We start from the raw sequence: 24,095 nt of genomic DNA, 5'->3' as shown, positions 1-24,095 counted from the left end.
CGCCGCATCGCGAAGTGCAGCACCCAGATCGATGCACCTTGCACCAGATCCAATCGGAGCTGCACAGGCGAAGCAGCAGAGAAGACGAGCAGGATCTCCCTCCGCAGCACACCTCGCACTCCAGAGGAGCACACCCGCCACGCCAGCTGGTCACCGCGCCCGACGCACGCCTGCAACCACCGCGCTCGGCCAGTCACCGCGCCCCACGCGCACAGCCGGATCCGAGCCGCCGCTGCGCGAGCGCGCGCCGTCCACACCCCGGCCACATCAGGAGCCCGGACCGAGGCCGCCGCCCCGGCGCCCCACTCGCCGCCCGCAAGAGGCACGACGCCGCTCCGGCCGCCGCCCTCCGCCCGACGTCGCCCCGCTCAGAGATCCCCCGCTCGTGAGAGGAGCCGCCCGCCGCGAGAAAAGGAGCCCCGCCGCCGCCTGCTCCATGAGAGCTTTGCCCGCAGGAGGCGCCGGCGACGGCGAGGGGTGGGATTGGGTGTGGTGGCCGGAGGCCTTGGCGATTTGGTCGCCGCCCGTGTCGCCCCTGGGGAGGGAGCGACGCGAGGGCCTTTTTTTTGCTCTGTGGCATTCTGAATTAGGTGCAGAGATACCATTTCTGGATTAGCCGTACATTTTTTTTGGTACGGTGATTTGCCTGCACTTCCAAAAACCGCTGTGGAGCCGGAGGGCTCGGCTATATATACTTTGAGTGGAATTGAGTGGGTGACATTGAACCAATCAGCTTGCCACCTGCACGGCACCGGGTGGAGTCGAGAAGCATGGTTCATGCGTCCAGGTCCTTTTCCCTTTCTCAAAGAGTGTAGCCAGTAGTGTACTCCTTGGCGCTGGACCTGCATTCCGTACATAAAACAAAGGCGGAGCACCCAAAAATATGACGGGATAATGGTGACAGGTCGCGACGGCCACGCCCGTCAGCCGGCAGCGTGCCTGCATGCGTGCTTCTTGCCGCCGGCCCCGAATGCGCAGGCGATCGGACGGACCAACGGCTATATAGGACAGTCAAGCACCGCTGTTCAATCCATCCCTTGGTTGACTACCTTGACACCTTGTTCCCTACCACTCAGCACTCCTCCTCCTCGTTTCCTCATGGCCACGGTACGCCAGAGCAACGGCCACGGTGAGGCCGCCGCCGCCAACGGCAAGAGCAACGGGCACGCCGCCGCGAACAGCAAGAGCAACGGGCACGCCGCCGCGAACGGCAAGAGCAACGGCCATGCCGCGGCGGCGGCGGATTGGAATTTCGCGGGGGGCAAGGACGGCATCCTGGCGAGGACGGGGGCCAAGAACAGCATCCGGGCGATACGGTACAAGATCAGCGCGAGCGTGGAGGAGAGCGGGCCAAGGCCCGTGCTGCCGCTGGCCCACGGGGACCCGTCCGTGTTCCCGGCCTTCCGCACGGCCGTCGAGGCCGAGGACGCCGTCGCCGCCGCGCTGCGCACCGGGCAGTTCAGCTGCTACGCCGCCGGCGTCGGCCTGCCCGCCGCGCGAAGGTAACGTTTTCAGTTTCTCCGCTCGCGTGTACTCCACAATAATCTATGCATACGCATGTGCCGCTTTACGTCGGTGTCCACGAATGTTCTTCCCTGTGCGTTCGAAAACTTAACCTTCTATTGTACCTTATACTATGAAAACAAACAGCGCTGTAGCAGAGCACTTGTCACAGGGCGTGCCCTACAAGCTATCGGCCGACGACATCTTCCTCACCGCCGGTGGAACCCAAGCGATCGAGGTCATAATCCCGGTCCTGGCCCAAACTGCCGGCGCCAACATACTGCTCCCCAGGCCAGGCTACCCAAATTACGAGGCCCGAGCGGCGTTCAACAAGCTGGAGGTTCGGCATTTTGACCTTATCCCCGAGAAGGGGTGGGAGATCGACATCGACTCGCTGGAATCCATCGCTGACAAGAACACAACCGCGATGCTCATCATAAACCCAAACAATCCGTGCGGCAGCGTTTACTCCTACAAGCATTTGGCCAAGGTTTTGCATCCATGCTTTGCCTTGCTGATCGACCGGTTTGTTTGAACATATATGGATTGCATCTGCTAATCGTTTGCTGATGTTGCTTGATTAGGTCGCGGAGGTGGCGAGAAAGCTCGGAATATTGGTGATTGCTGATGAGGTGTACGGCAAGCTGGTTCTGGGCAGCGCCCCATTTATCCCCATGGGCGTCTTCGGGCACATTGCCCCTGTCTTGTCCATCGGATCTCTGTCCAAGACATGGATAGTGCCCGGATGGCGACTTGGATGGGTGGCGGTGTACGACCCCACAAAGATTTTAGAGGAAACTAGGGTAATTAACTCCCTGTCATTCTTTTCGTATCCTATATATACTGTGAGGATTAGCATTTTGCTAAGTTTGTACTGACATTTTTTCTGGGTAGATCTCTACATCTATTACGAATTACCTTAACGTCTCAACGGACCCAGCAACCTTCGTCCAGGTTAGTCTTTGGAACCTAGTCCTATTTTGCTCCTGTCCCTGAGTAAGTTTGAAAGTCGAAGTCCAGCATGATGGAAGAAAGATACAAACATTTGTAGTTATTCACCTTTATTTGCTTCGATTTTCATAAAATAAATAAACATAAAGCAGCAACTAACTATTGAATAGAACTATATACTGTTCTTAGAAAATATACATCATATTATGAGCATGACATATTCTTTTGGGTCAAATATGCAATATACTAAAACTTCTTTTATGAGAAAAGTATACTTTTCGTCCCTTAATTTTTGGTGAAGTCTAGATTTGGTCCCTTAACTTAAAAACCGGACAACTTGCACCCCCAACTACAGAAACCGGACAAGGTTCGTCCCTGGACTCAGTTTTGACCGGTTTTGGTGTTGACTCACCCCGGTTTTGACCGGTGCTCACTCATATTCCTGTAATTTTTTTATATCAGTGAACTTCTTCAAAAATAAACATACTTTTTTCAAATCATCGAACTATTCTAAAATTCGCGTACTTTTTTCAAATCCTTGATTTGTTAACATTTACGTACTTTTTCCAAAACCCCGTATTTCTCCCAATTTTGCGTAATTTTATCAAATCCAAGTATTTTTCAAAGCCATGAACTGTTTTTGAAATTCGCATACTTATTTCAAATCCACATGCTTTTCGAAGTCCGCATTTTTTCAAATCCATGTTCCTTTTATAATCCATGAACTTTGTTTGAAATTCACGTACTTGTTTCAAGTTGAAATAATTTTTGAAATCCACATATTTTTGTGTAAAAGAAGTCCATATCCACGTACTTTTTTCAAGTTCACATAAAATTTTCAAAATTCATGAACTAAATGTATTCTAATATGAAAAGGTACATAAATTTTTAAAAATTAAATGAACTTCAAAAAACCAAATGAACTTTTAAAAAATACGCATATTTGAAAAAGTACATGAACTTGGGAAAAGTACACAGATTTAAAAAAAGTACACAAATTTTAAAAAGGTTCATGTATTTGGAAAAAGTAACCGAATTTGAAAACATTACGTGGACCTAGGAAAGGTAGGCAAATTTGAGTCGGAACGGTCAAAACCGGCGTGGGACAGGACCAAAACCGGTCAAAACCGTGACCAGGGATGAATCTTGTCCGGTTTCATAAGTTAAAGATGCAAATTGTCCGGTTTTGAAGTTGAAGGACCAAATCTAGACTCTGCAAAGAATTGAAGGACGAAAAGTATACTTTTCTCTTTATAATATATACATTTTTGTACTGTGAGTATGCCATTTTGTTAAGAACTTATTTACCTACAAGGCTACAACACCTTCTCTTGCATCTTCATGTTTTGATATCCTTGATACTATTGTTCTCTTATGATTGACACAACTTGATTATGGATTGTTGCACTATCAAATTGTTTAGGCTGCTCTTCCTCAAATTCTTGAGAACACAAAAGAAGATTTCTTTAAGAGGATTATTGGTCTACTAAAGGAATCATCAGAGATATGTTATAGAGAAATAAAGGAAAATAAATACATTACATGTCCTCACAAGCCAGAAGGATCGATGTTTGTAATGGTAAGCTAAGCATAGACTTATTTTTTCAGGACTAATTTGGGACCGCAATGCGTCCAAAATAATCAAGTGAAAATATAATTATGTTTTGGAGGCTACAACACCTTCAAGGCGTTAAGAATTTCCATGTATTAATTTGGGACCGCAATGTGTCTCCATCAATGTTCCGATCCATAACCATGTATTAATTTCCATGTAAACAGGTGAAACTAAACTTACATCTTTTGGAGGCGATCCATGATGACATTGATTTTTGTTGCAAGCTCGCGAAGGAAGAATCAGTAATTTTATGTCCAGGTAGGAATGCATATGGTCATTTTTCTAAAAACTATATGGAATGGTCGTAACTTTTTTGTTATAATAAACAGTAGTATATGTTTTGTACGAACATAAGATTATGTTTGACTGATATATGCTTCTTAAATGTGAATCATGTTCTATTATGTCGTTTGATTGGATATGAAGTTCTTATCAGTTTAGATGACTACACATATAAATGATTAGCATATCATTGTCAGAAAATGTATAACCGCATTAGAATATTCTTTGTTTTTATGCGAAGACTAACATAACATGTACGTGTCCTTGCTTTCATGACCAGTGTCTTTTTTTTCTGTTTACATGTTTGTGATGCTCACAAAAAATATCAAGCACATGTTCCAAATGATTGTTAATAATTTTGAGATGTTTTTGCAGTCCAACTTATATACTTCCACAATTCTCAGAAACAAAACTTATATACGTTTAACTCTAAAAAAACTTGTAAATGTTTTCTCTCAAATGCAGGGAGTGTTTTGGGAATGGAAAATTGGGTCCGCATTACTTTTGCTTGCGTTCCATCTTCTCTTCAAGATGGTCTTGAAAGGATCAAATCATTCTGTCAAAGGAACAAGAAGAAGAATTCAATAAATGGTTGTTAGTTGTACACACCTTAGTTGTACATCTGATTGAAGCTGTAAATCGTTTCTAGTTATCGTTATCCATATATTTCAATAAAACATCTTGTAATGGTTCGGTTGTAGCTGCCCAAGTCATGTACCCTACCTTTTGATGTATTTGGCCTTGTTGCCTTGCATCAATTTCAATAAAGATGGTTGTGTGCATCAGGATGATGTAGAGGACGGGGGTTTGAACCTCCTTTTAAAAAATCTATATCTTTCAACAAATGAAACTTTGAGTTCCCTGTGAATAGAAGTGAACATACTCCTTGAATATGTTATGGTTGCCATGGTCTGGATGAAACATGATGAACATAAGTGAAATTATAGCCATGTCAAAGATTTTAAAAGTTTAATTTCATTTTGACAACTCTGATATTACTCCAAGCACACATTCTCTTAAGGTATGTTGAAGCACCCCAAAAATTTCCCTTTTATACCAATGTCAGTTTGCTACGTGAAGGGACCTATATGTTTCCTAGAGAGGGGGGGGGTGAATAGGCAGTTTATGAACAATTGCTGGTTTGACTTTATCTTAATTTGGAATTGAACTTGTCGAATACATTCTTTTCATATAGGGTGCTTTTATTGACTCACGATGTAGCATCGAGGGAGATCATAATGAGTACACATCCAGCCTCTGCATAAACAAGATGCAAACAACCAACACACACACACACACACACGATCACACAGACAAAGAGCAGAGTCATAGAAGATAAAAGCTATGCCTAGGCGGAGGGAGAAATGAAAAAACCAACAATGACCGACGACATACAACGGTGACCAACAGTGCCAAACATTTGTTGGCAACACAAGGACTATGAGAAAGATTCTACAAAAAGGATGCCTCCAAGAAGGGAATGACGTGGAAGTGCCACCGTCGTCGGATCCAACCACTAAGGTCAAATCCCGAGTTTTCACCCTGAATCAAATCTGAGCGAACTCCGAGCAATGCCTTCATCAAGGTAACAACACAAAGAATGCTAAAATCGCCAGGTATCACCAATTAGGGTCAGATCTAGGGTTTTTACCCTGGAGTTCGAGAGCGGGTACACAAGAAGTACCACCCGATTGAATTCATCCCATCACTACAAGAAAAAGACATAATCATGGCATTTTGTCCTGAACATGACAAAAACACGTATTATCATGAATGTGTAGGGCTCGTACTCTATGATAATAAATTATGATGAAAGTAGGATTTTCGTCCCGGGCGGGCCGGGGATGCGCCTGAATGGCATTGTTTTGGTCTTCCATGACGTAAAAAAGATAGTAGAAGTGAGAGCGAGAATTTACAGGTCCTTCCTCGGCCAGAACTCATCATTGGAGACTAGTATATTGTTGGAAATATGCCCTAGAGGCAATAATAAATTGGTTATTTCCTTGTTCATGATAATCATTTATTATCCATGCTATAATTGTATTGATAGAAAACTCAGATACATGTGTGGATACATAGACAACACCATGTCCCTAGTAAGCCTCTAGTTGACTAGCTCGTTTATTAATTGATGGTTACGGTTTCCTGACCATGGACATTGGATGTCGTTGATAACGGGATCACATCATTAGGAGAATCATGTGATGGACAAGATGAAGGAAATATGCCCTAGAGGCAATAATAAAGTTATTATTTATTTCCTTATATCATGATAAATGTTTATTATGTTGGGGAACGTTGCAGAAAACAAAAAAATTCCTACGGTTTCACCAAGATCCATCTATGAGTTCATCTAGCAACGAGTGATCGGATGCATCATGCATCTACATACCTTTGTAGATCGCGAGCGGAAGCGTTCAAAGAACGGGGATGAGGTAGTCGAGCACGACGTGATCCAAATCACCGGAGATCCTAGCACCGAACGGACGGCACCTCCGCGTTCAACACACGTACGGTCAGCGTAACGTCTCCTTCTTCTTGATCCAGCAAGAGGGAAGGAGAGGTTGAGGAAGATGGCTCCAGCAGCAGAACGACGGCGTGGTGGTGATGGAGCTGCAGTACTCCGTCAGGGCTTCGCCAAGCGCTATGGAGGAGGAGGAGGTGTTGGAGAGGGAGAAGGAGGCAACCAAAGGCATGGATGAAAAAGCCCTCCTTCCCCCACTATATATAGGAGGGCCTAGGGGGGGCGCCGGCCCTAGGAGATCCAATCTCCTAGGGGGGCGGCGGCCAAGGGAGGTTTCCCTCCCCCCCAAGGCACCTAGGGGTGCCTTCCACTTGTGGGACTCTTCCCCTTTGGAAACCCTAGGCGCATGGGCCCCTTGGGGCTGGTGCCCTTGGCCCATGTAGGCCAAGGCGCACCCCCTTACAGCCCATGTGGCCCCCAGGGCAGGTGGACCCACCCGGTGGACCCCCGGGACCCTTCCGGTGGTCCCGGTACAATACCGGTGACCCCGAAACTTGTCCCGATGGCCGAGACAACACTTCATATATATAATTCTTTACCTCCGGACCATTCCGGAACTTCTCGTGACGTCCAGGATCTCATCCGGGACTCCAAACAACATTCGGGTTACTGCATATACATATCCCTACAACCCTAGCGTCACCGAACCTTAAGTGTGTAGACCCTACGGGTTCGGGAGATATGTAGACATGACCGAGACGACTCTCCGGTCAATAACCAACAGGGGATCTGGATACCCATGTTGGCTCCCACATACTCCACGATGATCTCATCGGATGGACCACGATGTCGAGGATTCAAGCAACCCCGTATACAATTCCCTTTGTCAATCGATATGTTACTTGCCCGAGATTCGATCATCGGTATCCCAATACCTCGTTCAATCTCGTTACCGGCAAGTCACTTTACTCGTACCGTAATGCATGATCCCGTGACCAGACACTTGGTCACTTTGAGCTCATTATGATGATGCATTACCGAGTGGGCCCAGTGATACCTCTCCGTCATACGGAGTGACAAATCCCAGTCTTGATCCGTGTCAACCCAACAGACACTTTCGGAGATACCCGTAGTCTACCTTTATAGTCACCCAGTTACGTTGTGACGTTTGGTATACCCAAAGCATTCCTACGGTATCCGGGAGTTACACGATCTCATGTTCTAAGGAAAAGATACTTTGACATTGGAAAAAATCTAGCAAACGAACTATACGATCTTTAAGCTATGTTTAGGATTGGGTCTTGTCCATCACATCATTCTCCTAATGATGTGATCTCGTTATCAATGACATTCAATGTCCATAGTCAGGAAACCATGACTATCTGTTGATCAACGAGCTAGTCAACTAGAGGCTTACTAGGGACATGTTGGTGTCTGTTATTCACACATGTATTACGATTTCCGGATAACACAATTATAGCATGAATAAAGACAATTATCATGAACAAGGAAATATAATAATAATGCTTTTATTATTGCCTCTAGGGCATATTTCCAACAGTCTCCCACTTGCATTAGAGTCAATAATCTGGTTACATTGTGATGAATCGAACACCCATGGAATTCTGGTGTTGATCATGTTTTGCCCTAGGGAGAGGTTTAGTCAACGGATCTGCTACATTCAGGTCCGTATGCACTTTACAAATATCTATGTCTCCATCTTGAACATTTTCACGAATGGAGTTGAAGCGACGCTTGATGTGCCTTGTCTTCTTGTGAAACCTGGGCTCCTTGGCAAGTGCAATAGCTCCAGTGTTGTCACAGAAGAGTTTGATTGGCCCCGACGCATTGGTATGACTCCTAGGTCGGTGATGAACTCGTTCACCCATATTGCTTCATGTGCTGCCTCCGAGGCTGCCATGTACTCCGCTTCACATGTAGATCCCGCCACGACGCTCTGCTTGCAACTGCACCAGCTTACTGCCCCACCATTCAAAATATACACGTATCCGGTCTGTGACTTAGAGTCATCCAGATCTGTGTCGAAGCTAGCGTCGACGTAACCCTTTACGACGAGCTCTTTGTCACCTCCATAAACGCGAAACATTTCCTTAGTCCTTTTCAGGTACTTCAGGATATTCTTGACCGCTGTCCAGTGTTCCTTGCCGGGATTACTTTGGTACCTTCCTACCAAACTTACGGCAAGGTTTACATCAGGTCTGGTACACAGCATGGCATACATAATAGAACCTATGGCTGAGGCATAGGGGATGACACTCATCTCTTCTATATCTTCTGCCGTGGTCGGACATTGAGCTGAGCTCAATTTCATACCTTGTAACACAGGCAAGAACCCCTTCTTAGATTGATCCATATTGAACTTCTTCAATATCTTATCAAGGTATGTGCTTTGTGAAAGACCTATGAGGCATCTTGATCTATCTCTATAGATCTTGATGCCTAATATATATGCAGCTTCACCAAGGTCCTTCATTGAAAAACACTTATTCAAGTAGGCCTTGATGCTGTCCAAGAGTTCTATATCATTTCCCATCAAAAGTATGTCATCTACATATAATATGAGAAATGCTACAGAGCTCCCACTCACTTTCTTGTAAACGCAGGCTTCTCCATAAGTCTGCGTAAACCCAAACGCTTTGATCATCTCATCAAAGCGAATGTTCCAACTCCGAGATGCTTGCACCAGCCCATAAATCGAGCGTTGGAGCTTGCACGCCTTGTCAGCATTCTTAGGATCGACAAAACCTTCCGGCTGCATCATATACAATTCTTCCTTAAGGAAACCATTAAGGAATGCCGTTTTGACGTCCATTTGCCATATCTCATAATCGTAGAATGCGGCAATTGCTAACATGATTCGGACGGACTTTAGCTTCGCTACCGGTGAGAAAGTCTCATCGTAGTCAACCCCTTGAACTTGTCGATAACCCTTAGCGACAAGCCGAGCTTTATAGATGGTCACATTACCATCCGCATCTGTCTTCTTCTTAAAGATCCATTTATTTTCTATGGCTCGCCGTTCAACGGGCAAGTCAGTCAAAGTCCATACTTCGTTTTCATACATGGATCCTATCTCAGATTTCATGGCTTCTAGCCATTTGTCAGAATCCGGGCCCGCCATCACTTCTTCATAGTTCGAAGGTTCACCGTTGTCTAACAACATGATTTCCAAGACAGGGTTGCCGTACCACTCTGGTGCGGAACGTGTCCTTGTGGACCTTCGAATTTCAGTAGGAGCTTGATCAGAAGTATCTTGATCATTATCATTAACTTCCTCTCTAGTCGGTGCAGGCACCTCAGGAACATTTTCTTGAGTTGCGCCATTTTCCGGTTCAAGAGGTAATACTTCATCAAGTTCTACTTTCCTCCCACTTACTTCTTTCGAGAGAAACTCCTTCTCTAGAAAGGATCCATTCTTGGCAACAAAGATCTTGCCTTTGGATCTGAGGTAGAAGGTATACCCAACAGTTTCTTTAGGGTATCCTATGAAGACACATTTTTCCGACTTGGGTTCGAGCTTTTCAGGTTGAAGTTTCTTGACATAAGCATCGCATCCCCAAACTTTTAGAAACGACAACTTAGGTTTCTTACCAAACCATAATTCAAACGGTGTCGTCTCAACGGATTTTGACGGAGCCCTATTTAAAGTGAATGCGGCAGTCTCTAAAGCATAGCCCCAAAAAGATAGCGGTAAATCGGTAAGAGACATCATAGATCACACCATATCTAATAGAGTGCGATTACGACGTTCGGACACACCATTACGTTGAGGTGTTCCAGGCGGCGTGAGTTGTGAAACTATTCCACATTTTCTTAAGTGTGTGCCAAATTCATGACTCAAGTATTCTCCTCCACGATCTGATCGTAGAAACTTGATTTTCCTGTCACGTTGATTCTCAACTTCACTCTGAAATTCCTTGAACTTTTCAAAGGTTTCAGACTTGTGTTTCATTAAGTAGACATACCCATATCTACTCAAGTCATCAGTGAGGGTGAGAACATAATGATAGCCACCGCGAGCCTCAACACTCATTGGACCGCACACATCAGTATGTATGATTTCCAATAAGTTGGTTGCTCGCTCCATTGTTCCTGGGAACGGAGTCTTGTTCATTTTACCCATGAGGCATGGTTCGCACGTGTCAAATGATTCATAATCAAGAGACTCTAAAAGTCCATCTGCATGGAGCTTCTTCATGCGTTTGACACCTATGTGACCAAGGCAGTAGTGCCACAAGTATGTGGGACTATCATTATCAACCTTACATCTTTTGGTACTCACACTATGAATATGTGTAGCATTACGCTCGAGATTCATTAAGAATAAACCATTCACCATAGGAGCATGACCATAAAACATATCTCTCATATAAATGGAACAACCATTATTCTCGGATTTAAATGAGTAGCCATCTCGAATTAAACGAGATCCTGATACAATGTTCATGCTCAAAGCTGGCACTAAATAACAATTATTGAGGTTTAAAACTAATCCCGTAGGTAAATGTAGAGGCAGCGTGCCGACGGCGATCACATCGACCTTGGAACCATTCCCGACGCGCATCGTCACCTCGTCCTTCGCCAGTCTCCGCTTATTCCGCAGCTCCTGCTTTGAGTTACAAATGTGAGCAACTGCACCGGTATCAAATACCCAAGAGCTACTACGAGTACTGGTAAGGTACACATCAATTACATGTATATCACATATACCTTTTGTTTTGCCGGCCTTCTTGTCCGCTAAGTATTTGAGGCAGTTCCGCTTCCAGTGACCACTTCCCTTGCAATAAAAGCACTCAGTCTCGGGCTTGGGTCCATTCTTTGGCTTCTTCCCGGCAGCTTTCTTGCCAGGCGCGGAAACTTCCTTGCCGTCCTTCTTGGAGTTCTTTTTACCCTTGCCCTTCTTGAACTTAGTGGTTTTATTTACCATCAACACTTGATGTTCCTTCTTGACTTCTACCTCTGCTGATTTCAGCATTGCAAATACCTCAGGAATGGTCTTTTGCATCCCCTGCATATTGAAGTTCATCACAAAGCTCTTGTAGCTTGGTGGAAGCGACTGGAGGATTCTGTCAATGACCGCGTCATCCGGGAGATTAACTCCCAGCTGAGTCAAGCGGTTATATAACCCAGACATAGTGAGTATGTGCTCACTGACAGAACTATTTTCCTCCATCTTACAATTGAAGAACTTGTCGGAGACCTCATATCTCTCGATTCGGGCATGAGCTTGAAAAACCATTTTCAGCTCTTCGAACATCTCATATGCTCCATGTCTCTCAAAACGCTTTTGGAGCCCCGGCTCTAAGCTGTAAAGCATGCCGCACTGAACGAGGGAGTAGTCATCAGCACGTGTCTGCCAAGCGTTCATAACGTCTTGGTTCTGTGGGACGGATGGATCACCTAGCGGTGCTTGTAGGACATAATCTTTCTTGGCAGCTATGAGGATGATCCTCAGGTTCCGGACCCAGTCCGTATAGTTGCTGCCATCGTCTTTCAGCTTGGTTTTCTCTAGGAACGCGTTGAAGTTGAGGACAACGTTGGCCATTTGATCTATAAGACATATTATAAAGATTTTAGACTAAGTTCATGATAATTAAGTTCATCTAATCAAATTATTCAATGAACTCCCACTTAGATAGACATCCCTCTTCTAGTCATCTAAGTATAACATGATCCGAGTCAACTAGGCCGTGTCCGATCATCACGTGAGACGGACTAGTCAACGTCGGTGAACATCTTCATGTTGATCGTATCTTCTATACGACTCATGCTCGACCTTTCGGTCTTCTGTGTTCCGAGGCCATATCTATACACATGCTAGGCTCGTCAAGTCAACCTAAGTGTTTGCATGTGTAAATCTGTCTTACACCCGTTGTATGTGAACGTTAGAATCTATCACACCCGATCATCACGTGGTGCTTCGAAACAACGAACTGTCGCAACGATGCACAGTTAGGGGGAACACTTTCTTGAAATTATTATGAGGGATCATCTTATTTACTACCGTCGTTCTAAGTAAATAAGATGCTAAACATGATAAACATCACATGCAATCAAATAATAATAATAGTGACATGATATGGCCAATATCACATAGCTCCTTTGATCTCCATCTTGGGGCTCCATGATCATCTTGTCACCGGCTTGACACCATGATCTTCATCATCATGATCTCCATCATCGTGTCTCCATGAAGTTGCTCGCCAACTATTACTTCTACTACTATGGCTAACGCGTTTAGCAATAAAGTAAAGTAATTTATATGGCGTTTCTCAATGACACGCAGGTCATACAAAAATAAAGACAACTCCTATGGCTCCTGCCGGTTGTCATACTCATCGACATGCAAGTCGTGATTCCTATTACAATAGCATGAACATCTCATACATGTCATTCATCACAACTTTGGCCATATCATATCACAAAGCACTTGCTGCAAAAACAAGTTAGACATCCTCTAATTGTTGTTGCAAGTTTTACGTGGCTGCAAAAGGGTTCTAGCAAGAACGTTTTCTTACCTACGTGAAAGCCACAACGTGATTTGTCAACTTCTATTTACCCTTCATAAGGACCCTTTTCATCGAATCCGCTCCAACTAAAGTAGGAGAGACAGACACCCGCCAGCCACCTTATGCAACTAGTGCATGTTAGTCTGTGGAACCGGTCTCACGTAAGCGTACGTGTAAGGTTGGTCCGGGCCGCTTCATCCCACAATACCGTTGAAGCAAGATAAGACTAGTAACGGCAAGAAAGTTGACAACATCTACGCCCACAACAAATTGTGTTCTACTCGCACGAGAAGAACTACACATAGACCTAGCTCATGATGCCACTGTTGGGGAACGTTGCAGAAAACAAAAAATTTCCTACGGTTTCACCAAGATCCATCTATGAGTTCATCTAGCAACGAGTGATCGGATGCATCTACATACTTTGTAGATCGCGAGCGGAAGCGTTCAAAGAACGGGGATGAGGTAGTCGAACACGACGTGATCCAAATCACCGGAGATCCTAGCACCGAACGGACGGCACCTCCGTGTTCAACACACGTACGGTCAGTGTAACGTCTCCTTCTTCTTGATCCAGCAAGAGGGAAGGAGAGGTTGAGGAAGATGGCTCCAGCAGCAGCACGACGACGTGGTGGTGATGGAGTTGTAGTACTCCGTCAGGGCTTCGCCAAGCGCTATGGAGGAGGAGGAGGTGTTGGAGAGGGAGAAGGAGGCAACCAAAGGCATGGATGAAAAAGCCCTCCTTCCCCCACTACATATAGGAGGGCCTAGGGGGGGCGCCGTCCCTAGGAGATCCAATCTCCTAGGGGGGCGGCGGCCAAGGGATGTTTCCCTCCCCCCCAAGGCACCTAGGGGTGCCTTCCACTTGTGGGACTCTTCCCCTTTGGAAACCCTAGGCGCATGGGCCCCTTGGGGCTGGTGCCCTTGGCCCATGTAGGCCAAGGCACACCCCCTTACAGCCCATGTGGACCCCGGGGCAGGTGGACCCACCCGGTGGACCCCCGGGACCCTTCCGGTGGTCCCGGTACAATACCGGTGACCCCGAAACTTGTCCCGATGGCCAAAACAGCACTTCCTATATATAATTCTTTACCTATGGACCATTTAGGAACTCCTTGTGACGTCCAGGATCTCATCCGGGACTCCGAACAACATTCGGGTTACTGCATATACATATCCCTACAACCCTAGCGTCACCGAACCTTAAGTTTAGACCCTACGGGTTCGGGAGATATGTAGACATGACCGAGACGTCTCTCCGGTCAATAACCAATAGCGGGATCTGGATACCCATGTTGGCTCCCACATACTCCATGATGATCTCATCGGATGAACCACGATGTCGAGGATTCAAGCAACCCCGTATACAATTCCCTTTGTCAATCGATATGTTACTTGCCCGAGATTCGATCGTCGGTATCCCAATACCTCGTTCAATCTCGTTACCGGCAAGTCACTTTACTCGTACCGTAATGCATGATCCCGTGACCAGACACTTGGTCACTTTGAGCTCATTATGATGATGCATTACCGAGTGGGCCCAGTGATACCTCTCCGTCATACGGAGTGACAAATCCCAGTCTTGATCCGTGTCAACCCAACAGACACTTTCGGAGATACCCGTAGTCTACCTTTATAGTCACCCAGTTATGTTGTGACGTTTGGTATACCCAAAGCACTCCTACGGTATCCGGGAGTTACACGATCTCATGGTCTAAGGAAAAGATACTTTGACATTGGAAAAACTCTAGCAAACGAACTATACGATCTTTAAGCTATGTTTAGGATTGGGTCTTGTCCATCACATCATTCTCCTAATGATGTGATCTCGTTATCAATGACATCCAATGTCCATAGTCAGGAAACCATGACTATCTGTTGATCAATGAGCTAGTCAACTAGAGGCTTACTAGGGACATGTTGGTGTCTGTTATTCACACATGTATTACGATTTCCGGATAACACAATTATAGCATGAATAAAGACAATTATCATGAACAAGGAAATATAATAATAATGCTTTTATTATTGCCTCTAGGGCATATTTCCAACATATTATTCATACTAGAATTGTATTAACCGGAAACATAATGCATGTGTGAATACATAGACAAACAGAGTGTCACTAGTATGCCTCTACTTGACTAGCTCGTTAATCGAAGATGGTTATGTTTCCTAACCATAAACAAAAGAGTTGTTATTTGATTAACGGGATCACATCATTAGGAGAATGATGTAATTGACATGACCCATTCCATTAGCTTAGCACCCGATCGTTTAGTATGTTGCTATTGCTTTCTTCATGACTTATACATGTTCCTATACTATGAGATTATGCAACTCCCGTTTGCCGGAGGAACACTTTGTGTGCTACCAAACGTCATAACGTAACTGGGTGATTATAAAGGAGCTCTACAGGTGTCTCCAAAGGTACATGTTGGGTTGGCGTATTTCGAGATTAGGATTTGTCACTCCGATTGTCGGAGAGGTATCTCTGGGCCCTCTCGGTAATGCACATCACATAAGCCTTGCAAGCATTGCAACTAATGAGTTAGTTGTGAGATGATGTATTACGGAACGAGTAAAGAGACTTGCCGGTAACGAGATTGAACTAGGTATTAAGATACCGACGATCGAATCTCGGGCAAGTAACATACCGATGACAAAGGGAACAACGTATGTTGTTGTGTGGTCTGACCGATAAAGATCTTCGTAGAATATGTGGGAGCCAATATGAGCATCCAGGTTCCGCTATTGGTTATTGACTGGAGACGTGTCTCGGTCATGTCTACATTGTTCTCGAACCCGTAGGGTCCGCACGCTTAAGGTTTCAATGACAGTTATATTATGAGTTTATGAGTTTTGATGTACCTAAGGAGTTCGGAGTCCCGGATGAGATCGGGGACATGACGAGGAGTCTCGAAATGGTCGAGACGTAAAGATCGATATATTGGACGACTATATTCGGACATCGGAAAGGTTCCGAGTGATTCGGGTATTTTTCGGAGTACCGGAGAGTTACGGGAATACGTATTGGGCCTTATTGGGCCATACGGGAAAGAAGAAAAAAGGGCCTCAAGGGTGGACGCACCCCTCCCCTTGGTCTGGTCCGAATTGGACTAGGGAAGGGGGGCGCCCCCTTCCTTCCTTCTCCTTTTCCCTTCCTCTTTTCCTATTCCATATGGGAGGTGGAATCCTACTAGGACTAGGGAGTCCTAGTAGGACTCCACACTTGGCGCGCCCCCTCCTAGGGCCGGCCTCCTCCTCCCCTTGATTCTTTATATACGGGGGCAGGGGGCACCCCTAGACACACAAGTTGATCCACGTGATCATATTCTTAGCCGTGTGCGGTGCCCCCTTCCACCATAATCCTCGATAATATTGTAGCGGTGCTTAGGCGAAGCCCTGCGACGGTAGTACATCAAGATCGTCACCACGCCGTCGTGCTGGCGAAACTCTTCCCCGACACTTTGCTGGATCGGAGTCCGGGGATCGTCATCGAGCTGAACGTGTGCTAGAACTTGGAGGTGTCGTAGTTTCGGTGCTTGATCGGTCGGGCCGTGAAGACATACGACTAAATCAACCGCGTTGTGCTAACGCTTCCGCTGTCGGTCTACAAGGGTACGTAGATCACACTCTTCCCTCTCGTTGCTATGCATCACCATGATCTTGCGTGTGCGTAGGAATTTTTTTGAAATTACTACGTTCCCCAACACAAGACCCAATCCTAAGCCTAGCACAAAGATCGTGCAGTTCGTATGCTAAAGCTTTTCTAATGTGTAGTATCATTTCCTTAGACCATGAGATTGTGCAACTCCCGGATACCATAGGAATGCTTTGGGTGTGCCAAACGTCACAACGTAACTGGGTGGCTATAAAGGTACACTACGGGTATCTCCGAAAGTGTCTATTGGGTTAGCACGAATCGAGACTGGGATTTGTCACTCCGTGTGACAGAGAGGTATCTCTGGGCCCACTCGGTAGGACATCATCATATGCGCAATGTGACCAAGGAGTTGATCACGGGATGATGTGTTACGGAACGAGTAAAGGGACTTGCCGGTAACGAGATTGAACAAGGTATTGGATACCGATGATCGAATCTTGGGCAAGTACAATACCGCTAGACAAAGGGAATTGAATACGGGATTGATTGAATCCTTGACATCGTGGTTCATCCGATGAGATCATCGTGGAACATGTGGGAGCCAACATGGGTTTCCAGATCCCGCTGTTGGTTATTGGCCAGAGAGGTGTCTCGGTCATGTCTGCATGGTTCCCGAACCCGTAGGGTCTACACACTTAAGGTTCGATGATGCTAGGGTTATAGGGAATAGATATACGTGGTTACCGAATGTTGTTCGAAGTCCCGGATGAGATCTCGGATAGAGTTCCGGAATGGTCCGGAGGTAAAAATTTATATATGGGAAGTCCTGTTTTGGTCACCGAAAAAGTTTCGGGTGCTATCGGTAACGTACCGGGACCACCGGGAGGGCCCGGGGGTCCACCAGGTGGGGCTACCTGCCCCAAAGGGCTGCGTGGGCCAAGTGTGAGAGGGGACCAGCCCCAGGTGGGCTGGTGCGCCCCCCCACCAGGGCCCAAGGCAAAGAGAGAAGGAAAAAGTGGGAAACCCTAGGCTCAGATGGGCCTAAGGCCCACCTAGTGGTGCGCCCCCCCTCTCTCCCCCCTTGGCTGCCCCCCTAGATGGGATCTAGGGCTAGCCGCCACCCCTAGGGGTGGAAACCTAGGTGGGGGCGCAGCCCCTCCCTTTCCCCTATATATAGTGGGGTTTTGGGCTGCCATACACACGAGAACATCTCCTTCTTGGCGCAGCCCTACCCCTCTCCCTCCTCGTCTCTTGCGGTGCTTGGCGAAGCCCTGCTGGAGTACGACGCTCCTCCACCACCCCCACGCCGTCGTGCTGCTGGTGGACGGAGTCTTTCCCAACCTCTCCCTCTCTCCTTGCTGGATCAAGGCATGGGAGACGTCACCGGGCTGCATGTGTGTTGAACGCGGAGGTGCCGTCCGTTCGGCACTAGGATCATCGGTGATTTGGATCACGACGAGTACGACTCCATCAACCCCGTTCACTTGAATGCTTCCGCTTAGCGATCTACAAGGGTATGTAGATGCACTCTCCTCCCCTCGTTGCTAGATTACTCCATAGATTGATCTTGGTGTTGCGTAGAAAATTTTGAATTTCTGCTACGTTCCCCAACAGTGGCATCATGAGCTAGGTCTATGCGTAGTTTCTATGCACAAGTAGAACACAAAGTAGTTGTGGGCGTCGATTTTGTCAATTTACTTGCCGTTACTAGTCTTATCTTGATTCGGCGGCATTGTGGGATGAAGCGGCCCGGACCAACCTTACAGGTACATTTACGTGAGACCGGTTCCACCGACTGACATGCACTAGTTGCATAAGGTGGCTGGCGGGTGTCTGTCTCTCCCACTTTAGTCAAATCGGATTCGATGAACAGGGTCCTTATGAAGGGTAAATAGAAATTGGCAATTCACATTGTGGTTTTGGCGTAGGTAAGAAACGTTCTTGCTAGCAACCTATAGCAGCCACGTAAAAAACTTGCAACAACAATTAAAGGACGTCTAACTTGTTTTTGCAGCAAGTGTTTTGTGATGTGATGTGGCCAAAGGATGTGATGAATGATATATGTGATGTATGAGATGATCATGTTCTTGTAATAGGAATCACGACTTGCATGTCGATGAGTATGACAACCGCCAGGAGCCATAGGAGTTGTCTTAGTTTATTTATGACCTGCGTGTCAACATAAACGTCATGTAATTACTTTACTTTATTGCTAACCGTTAGCTGTAGTAGTAGAAGTAATAGTTGGCGAGACAACTTCATGAAGACACGATGATGGAGATCATGGTGTCATGCCGGTGACGATGATGATCATGGAGCCCCGAAGATGGAGATCAAAAGGAGCAAAGTGATGATGGCCATATCATGTCACTATTTGATTGCATGTGATGTTTATCATGTTTTTACATCTTATCTGCTTAGAACGACGGTAGCTTAAATAAGATGATCCCTCACTAAAATTTCAAGAAAAGTGTTCTCCCTAACTGTGCACCGTTGCAAAGGTTTGTCGTTTCGAAGCACCACCTGATGATCGGGTGTGATAGATTCTTACGTTTGAATACAACAGGTGTTGACGAGCCTAGCATGTACAGACATGGCCTCGGAACACATGTGAAACACTTAGGTTAACTTGACGAGCCTAGCATGTACAGACATGGCCTCGGAACACAGAGGACCGAAAGGTCGAACATGAGTCGTATAGAAGATGCGATCAACATGAGATGTTCACTGATGATGACTAGTCCGTCTCACGTGATGATCGGACACGGCCTAGTCGATTCGGATCATGTATCACTTAAATGACTAGAGGGATGTCTATCTGAGTGGGAGTTCATGAAATAATTAGATGAACTCAATTATCATGAACATAGTCAAAAGGACTTTGCAAATTATGTCGTAGCTCACGCTTTAGTTCTACTGTTTTAGATATGTTCCTAGAGAAAATTTAGTTGAAAGTTGATAGTAGCAATTATGCGGACTGGATCTGTAAACAGAGGATTGTCCTCATTGCTGCGCAGAAGGATTATGTCCTTAATGCACCGCTCAGTGAGCTGAACCTCAAGCGTCAGTTGTAGATGTTGCGAACATCTGACATACACGTTTTGATGACTACATGATAGTTCAGTGCGTAATGCTAAATGGTTTAGAATTGAGGCACCAAAGACGTTTTTGAAACATCGCAGAACATATGAGATGTTCCAAGGACTGAAATTGGGATTTCAGGCTAGTGCCCACGTCAAGAGGTATGAGACCTTTGACAAGTTTCTTAAGCCTACAAACTAAGGAGAAAAGCTCAATCGTTGAGCATGTGCTCAGATTGTATGAGTACAACAATCGCTTGAATCGAGTGGGAGTTGATCTTCCAGATGAGATAGTGATGGTTCTCCAAAGTCACTGTCACCAAGCTACTGGAGCTTCGTGATGAACTATAACATATCAAGGATAGATGTGATCCTTGAGCTATTCGCAACACCGCGAAAGTAGAAATTAAATAGGAGCATCAATTGTTGATGGTTAGTAAAACTACTAATTTCAAGAAGAGCAAGGGCAAGAAAGGGATACTTCATGAAACGACAAATCAGTTGCCGTTATAGTAAAGAAACCCAAAGTTGAACCCAAGCCCGAGACTAAGTGCTTCTGTAATAAGGGGAACGGTCACTGAAGCGGAACCACCCTAGATACTTGGTAGATGAGAAGGCTGGCAAGGTTGACAGAAGTATGTATTGGACATATATTGTATTAAATGTGTACTTTACCAGTACTCCTAGTAGCAGCAGGGTATTAGATACCGGTTCGGTTGCTAAGTGTTAGTAACTCGAAATAAAAGGCTACAGAATAAACGGAGACTAGCCAAAGGTGAGACGACGATAGGTGTTGGAAGAGTTTCCAAGGTTGATGTGATCAAACATCGCACGCTCCGTCTACCATCGGGGTTGGTGTTAAACCTAAATAATTGTTATTTGGTGTTTGTGTTGAGCATGGGCATGATTAGATTATGTTCATCGCAATGCGATTATTCATTTAAGGAGAATAATGGTTACTCTGTTTATTTGAATAATACCTTCAATGGTCTTACACCTAAAATGAATGGTTTATTGAATCCCGATCGTAGTGATACACATGTTCATGCCAAAAGATATAAGATAGTAATGATAGTACCACATACTTGTGGCACTGCAATTTTAGTCACAATGGTATAAAACACATGAAGAAGCTCCATGTTGATGGATCTTTGGACTCGCTTGATTTTGAATCACTTGAGACATGCAAATCATACCACATGAGCAAGATGACTGAAAGACCTCGTTTTCAGTAAGATGGAACAAGAAAGCAACTTGTTGGAAGTAATACATCTTGATGTGTGCAGTCCAATGAGTGCTGAGGCATGTAGTGGATATCGTTATATTCTTACTTCACAGATGATTTGAGCAGATGCTGAGTATAGTTACTTGATGAATCACGAGTCTGAATTATTGAAAGGTTCAAGTAATTTCAGGGTGAAGTTGAAGATCGTCGTGACAAGAGGATAAAATATCTATGATATGATCATAGAGATGAATATCTGAATTACGAGTTTGGCACAGAATTAAGACATTGTGGAAATTGTTTCACAACTAATACAGCCTCGAACACCATAGTGTGATGGTGTGTCCGAACATCATAACTGCACCCTATTGGATATGATGCATACCGTGATGTCTCTTATCGAATTACCACGATAGTTTATGGGTTAGGCATTAGAGACAACCACATTCACTTTAAATAGGGCACCACGTAATTCCGATGAGATGACACCGTATGAACTATGGTTTAGAGAAACCTAAGCTGTCATTTCTTAAAAGTTTGGGGTTGCGACGCTTATGTGAAAAAGTTTCAGGCTGATAAGCTCGAACCCAAAGCGGATAAATGCATTTTCATAGGACACCCAAAACAGTTGGGTATACCTCCTGTCTCAGATCCGAAAGCAATAGGGATTGTTTCTCGAATCAGGTCCTTTCTCGAGGAAAAGTTTCTCTCGAAAGAATTGAGTGGGAGGAAGATAGAACTTGATAAGGTTGTTGAACCTTTACTTCAACCAGAGAGTAGCGCAGCACAGGAAAAATGTTTCTGTGGCACCTGCCTCAGTTGAAGAGAAAGCTAATGATGATGATCATGGAGCTTCAGATCAAGTTACTATCGAACCTCATGGGTTGACAAGGGTGTGTACAACTTCTAAGTGGTAACCCTGTCTTAAAGGTCACGTTGTTGGACAATGATGAACCTATGAGCTATGGAGAAGCAATGGTGGGCCCGGATTCCGAAAATTGGCTCGAGGCCATAAAATCCGAGAGAGGATCCATGTATGAAAACAAAGTGTAGACTTTGGAAGAACTACTTGATGGTCGTAAGGCTATTAGGTACATGTGGATTTTAAGAAGAAGACGGACGTGGACGGTAATGTCATCGTCTATGAAGCTCGACTTGTGGTGAAGAGTTTTTCACAAGTTCAAGCAGTTGACTACGATGAGATTTTCTCACTCGTAGCGATGCTTAAGTCCGTCGGAATCATGTTAGCATAAGCTGCATTTATGAAATCTGGCAGATGGATGTCAAAACAAGTTTCCTTACCAGTTTTCGTAAGGAAAGGTTGCATGTGATACAATCAGAAAGGTTTTGTCGATCCTAAGGATGCTAAAAGGTATGCTAGCTTCAGCGATCCTTCCATGGACTAGAGCAAGCATCTTGGAGTCGGAATATATACTTTGATGGAGTAATCAAAGTTATGGGTTTATACAAAGTTTGTTAGAAACTTGTATTTACAATAAAGTGAGTGGGAGCACTACAACATTTCTGATAAGTATATGTGGATGACATATTGTTGATCCGAAATGATGTAGAATTTCTGGAAAGCATATAGGGTTATTTGAAAGGTGTTTTTCAATGGAAAACCTGGATTAAGCTACTTGAACATTGAGCATCAAGATCTATAAGGATAGATAAAAAAACGCTTAATGGTACTTTCAAATGAGCACATACCTTGACATGATCTTGAAGGTGTTCTAGATGGATCAACCAAAGAAGGAGTTCTTGCCTGAGTTGTAAGGCATGAAGTTAAGACTTAAATCTCGACCACGGCAGAAGAAAGAGGAAGGACGAAGGTCGTCCCCTATGCTTTTGTCATAGGCTCTATACGGTATGCCATGCTGAGTACCGCACCTGATGTGTGCCTTGCCACATGTCTGGCAAGAGGGTACAAAGGTGATCTAGGAGTAGATCACCAGGTAGCGGTCAAAATTATCCTTAGAGGAATAAGGATATGTTTCTCGGTTATGGAGGTGATAAAGAGTTCGACGTAAAGAGTTACGTCGATGCAAGCTTAACACCTATCCGGATAGCTCTAAGTAGAGATACCGGATATGTATAATGGAGCAACAATTTAGAATAGCTCCAAGTAGAACCGTTATTTGAAATGGCTCCAAATATAGCGTAGAGATTTGCAAAGTACATACGGATCTGCATGTGACAGACCCGTAGACTACAACCTCTCTCACAAGTAACATGATCAAACCCAAAACTCATTGAGTGTTAATCACATAGTGATGTGAACTAGATTATTGAACTCTAATAAACTCTTTGGATGTTGGTCACATGGCGATGTGACCTGAGAATGTTAATCACATGGCGATGTGAACTAGATTATTGACTCTAGTGCAAGTAGGAGACTGTTGGAAATATGCCCTAGAGGCAATAATAAATTGGTTATTTCCTTGTTCATGATAATCGTTTATTATCCATGCTATAATTGTATTGATAGGAAACTCAGATACATGTGTGGATACATAGACAACACCATGTCCCTAGTAAGCCTCTAGTTGACTAGCTCGTTGATCAATTGATGGTTACGGTTTCCTGACCATGGACATTGGATGTCGTTGATAACGGGATCACATCATTAGGAGAATCATGTGATGGATAAGACCCAATCCTAAGCCTAGCACAAAGATCGTGTAGTTCGTATGCTAAAGCTTTTCTAATGTCAAGTATCATTTCCTTAGACCATGAGATTGTGCAACTCCCGGATACCGTAGGAATGCTTTGGGTGTGACAAACGTCACAACGTAACTGGGTGGCTATAAAGGTACACTACGGGTATCTCCGAAAGTG

The 24,095-nt window shown here is 45.0% G+C and overlaps 1 protein-coding gene across 1 annotated transcript; it reads left to right on the top strand.

Annotated features, from left to right (window-relative positions):
- Positions 1-1,048: 1,048 nt before the first annotated feature.
- Positions 1,049-5,133, top strand: LOC119283036 (nicotianamine aminotransferase A). The gene is made up of 7 exons (XM_037562913.1): positions 1,049-1,502; positions 1,651-1,993; positions 2,088-2,306; positions 2,398-2,457; positions 3,878-4,033; positions 4,234-4,327; positions 4,817-5,133. The coding sequence occupies exons 1-7, from the start codon at positions 1,099-1,101 to the stop codon at positions 4,948-4,950; spliced, it is 1,410 nt and encodes a 469-aa protein (XP_037418810.1). The 5' UTR covers positions 1,049-1,098; the 3' UTR covers positions 4,951-5,133.
- The last annotated feature ends 18,962 nt before the right edge of the window (positions 5,134-24,095 follow it).

Source organism: Triticum dicoccoides, chromosome 1A (assembly GCF_002162155.2).
Source record: "Triticum dicoccoides isolate Atlit2015 ecotype Zavitan chromosome 1A, WEW_v2.0, whole genome shotgun sequence".
NCBI classification, from domain to species: domain Eukaryota; kingdom Viridiplantae; phylum Streptophyta; class Magnoliopsida; order Poales; family Poaceae; genus Triticum; species Triticum dicoccoides.
This window is presented reverse-complemented; position numbering and strand designations above follow the sequence as displayed.

Excerpts from the sequence above, each read along its gene's own strand:
- LOC119283036 (XM_037562913.1), top strand. The coding sequence starts at position 1,099 with ATGGCCACGGTACGCCAGAGCAACGGCCACGGTGAGGCCGCCGCCGCC. Across the intron at positions 4,034-4,233 it reads AAGGATCGATGTTTGTAATG|GTGAAACTAAACTTACATCT; the intron begins GTAAGCTAAGCA and ends CCATGTAAACAG. Across the intron at positions 4,328-4,816 it reads ATCAGTAATTTTATGTCCAG|GGAGTGTTTTGGGAATGGAA; the intron begins GTAGGAATGCAT and ends TCTCAAATGCAG.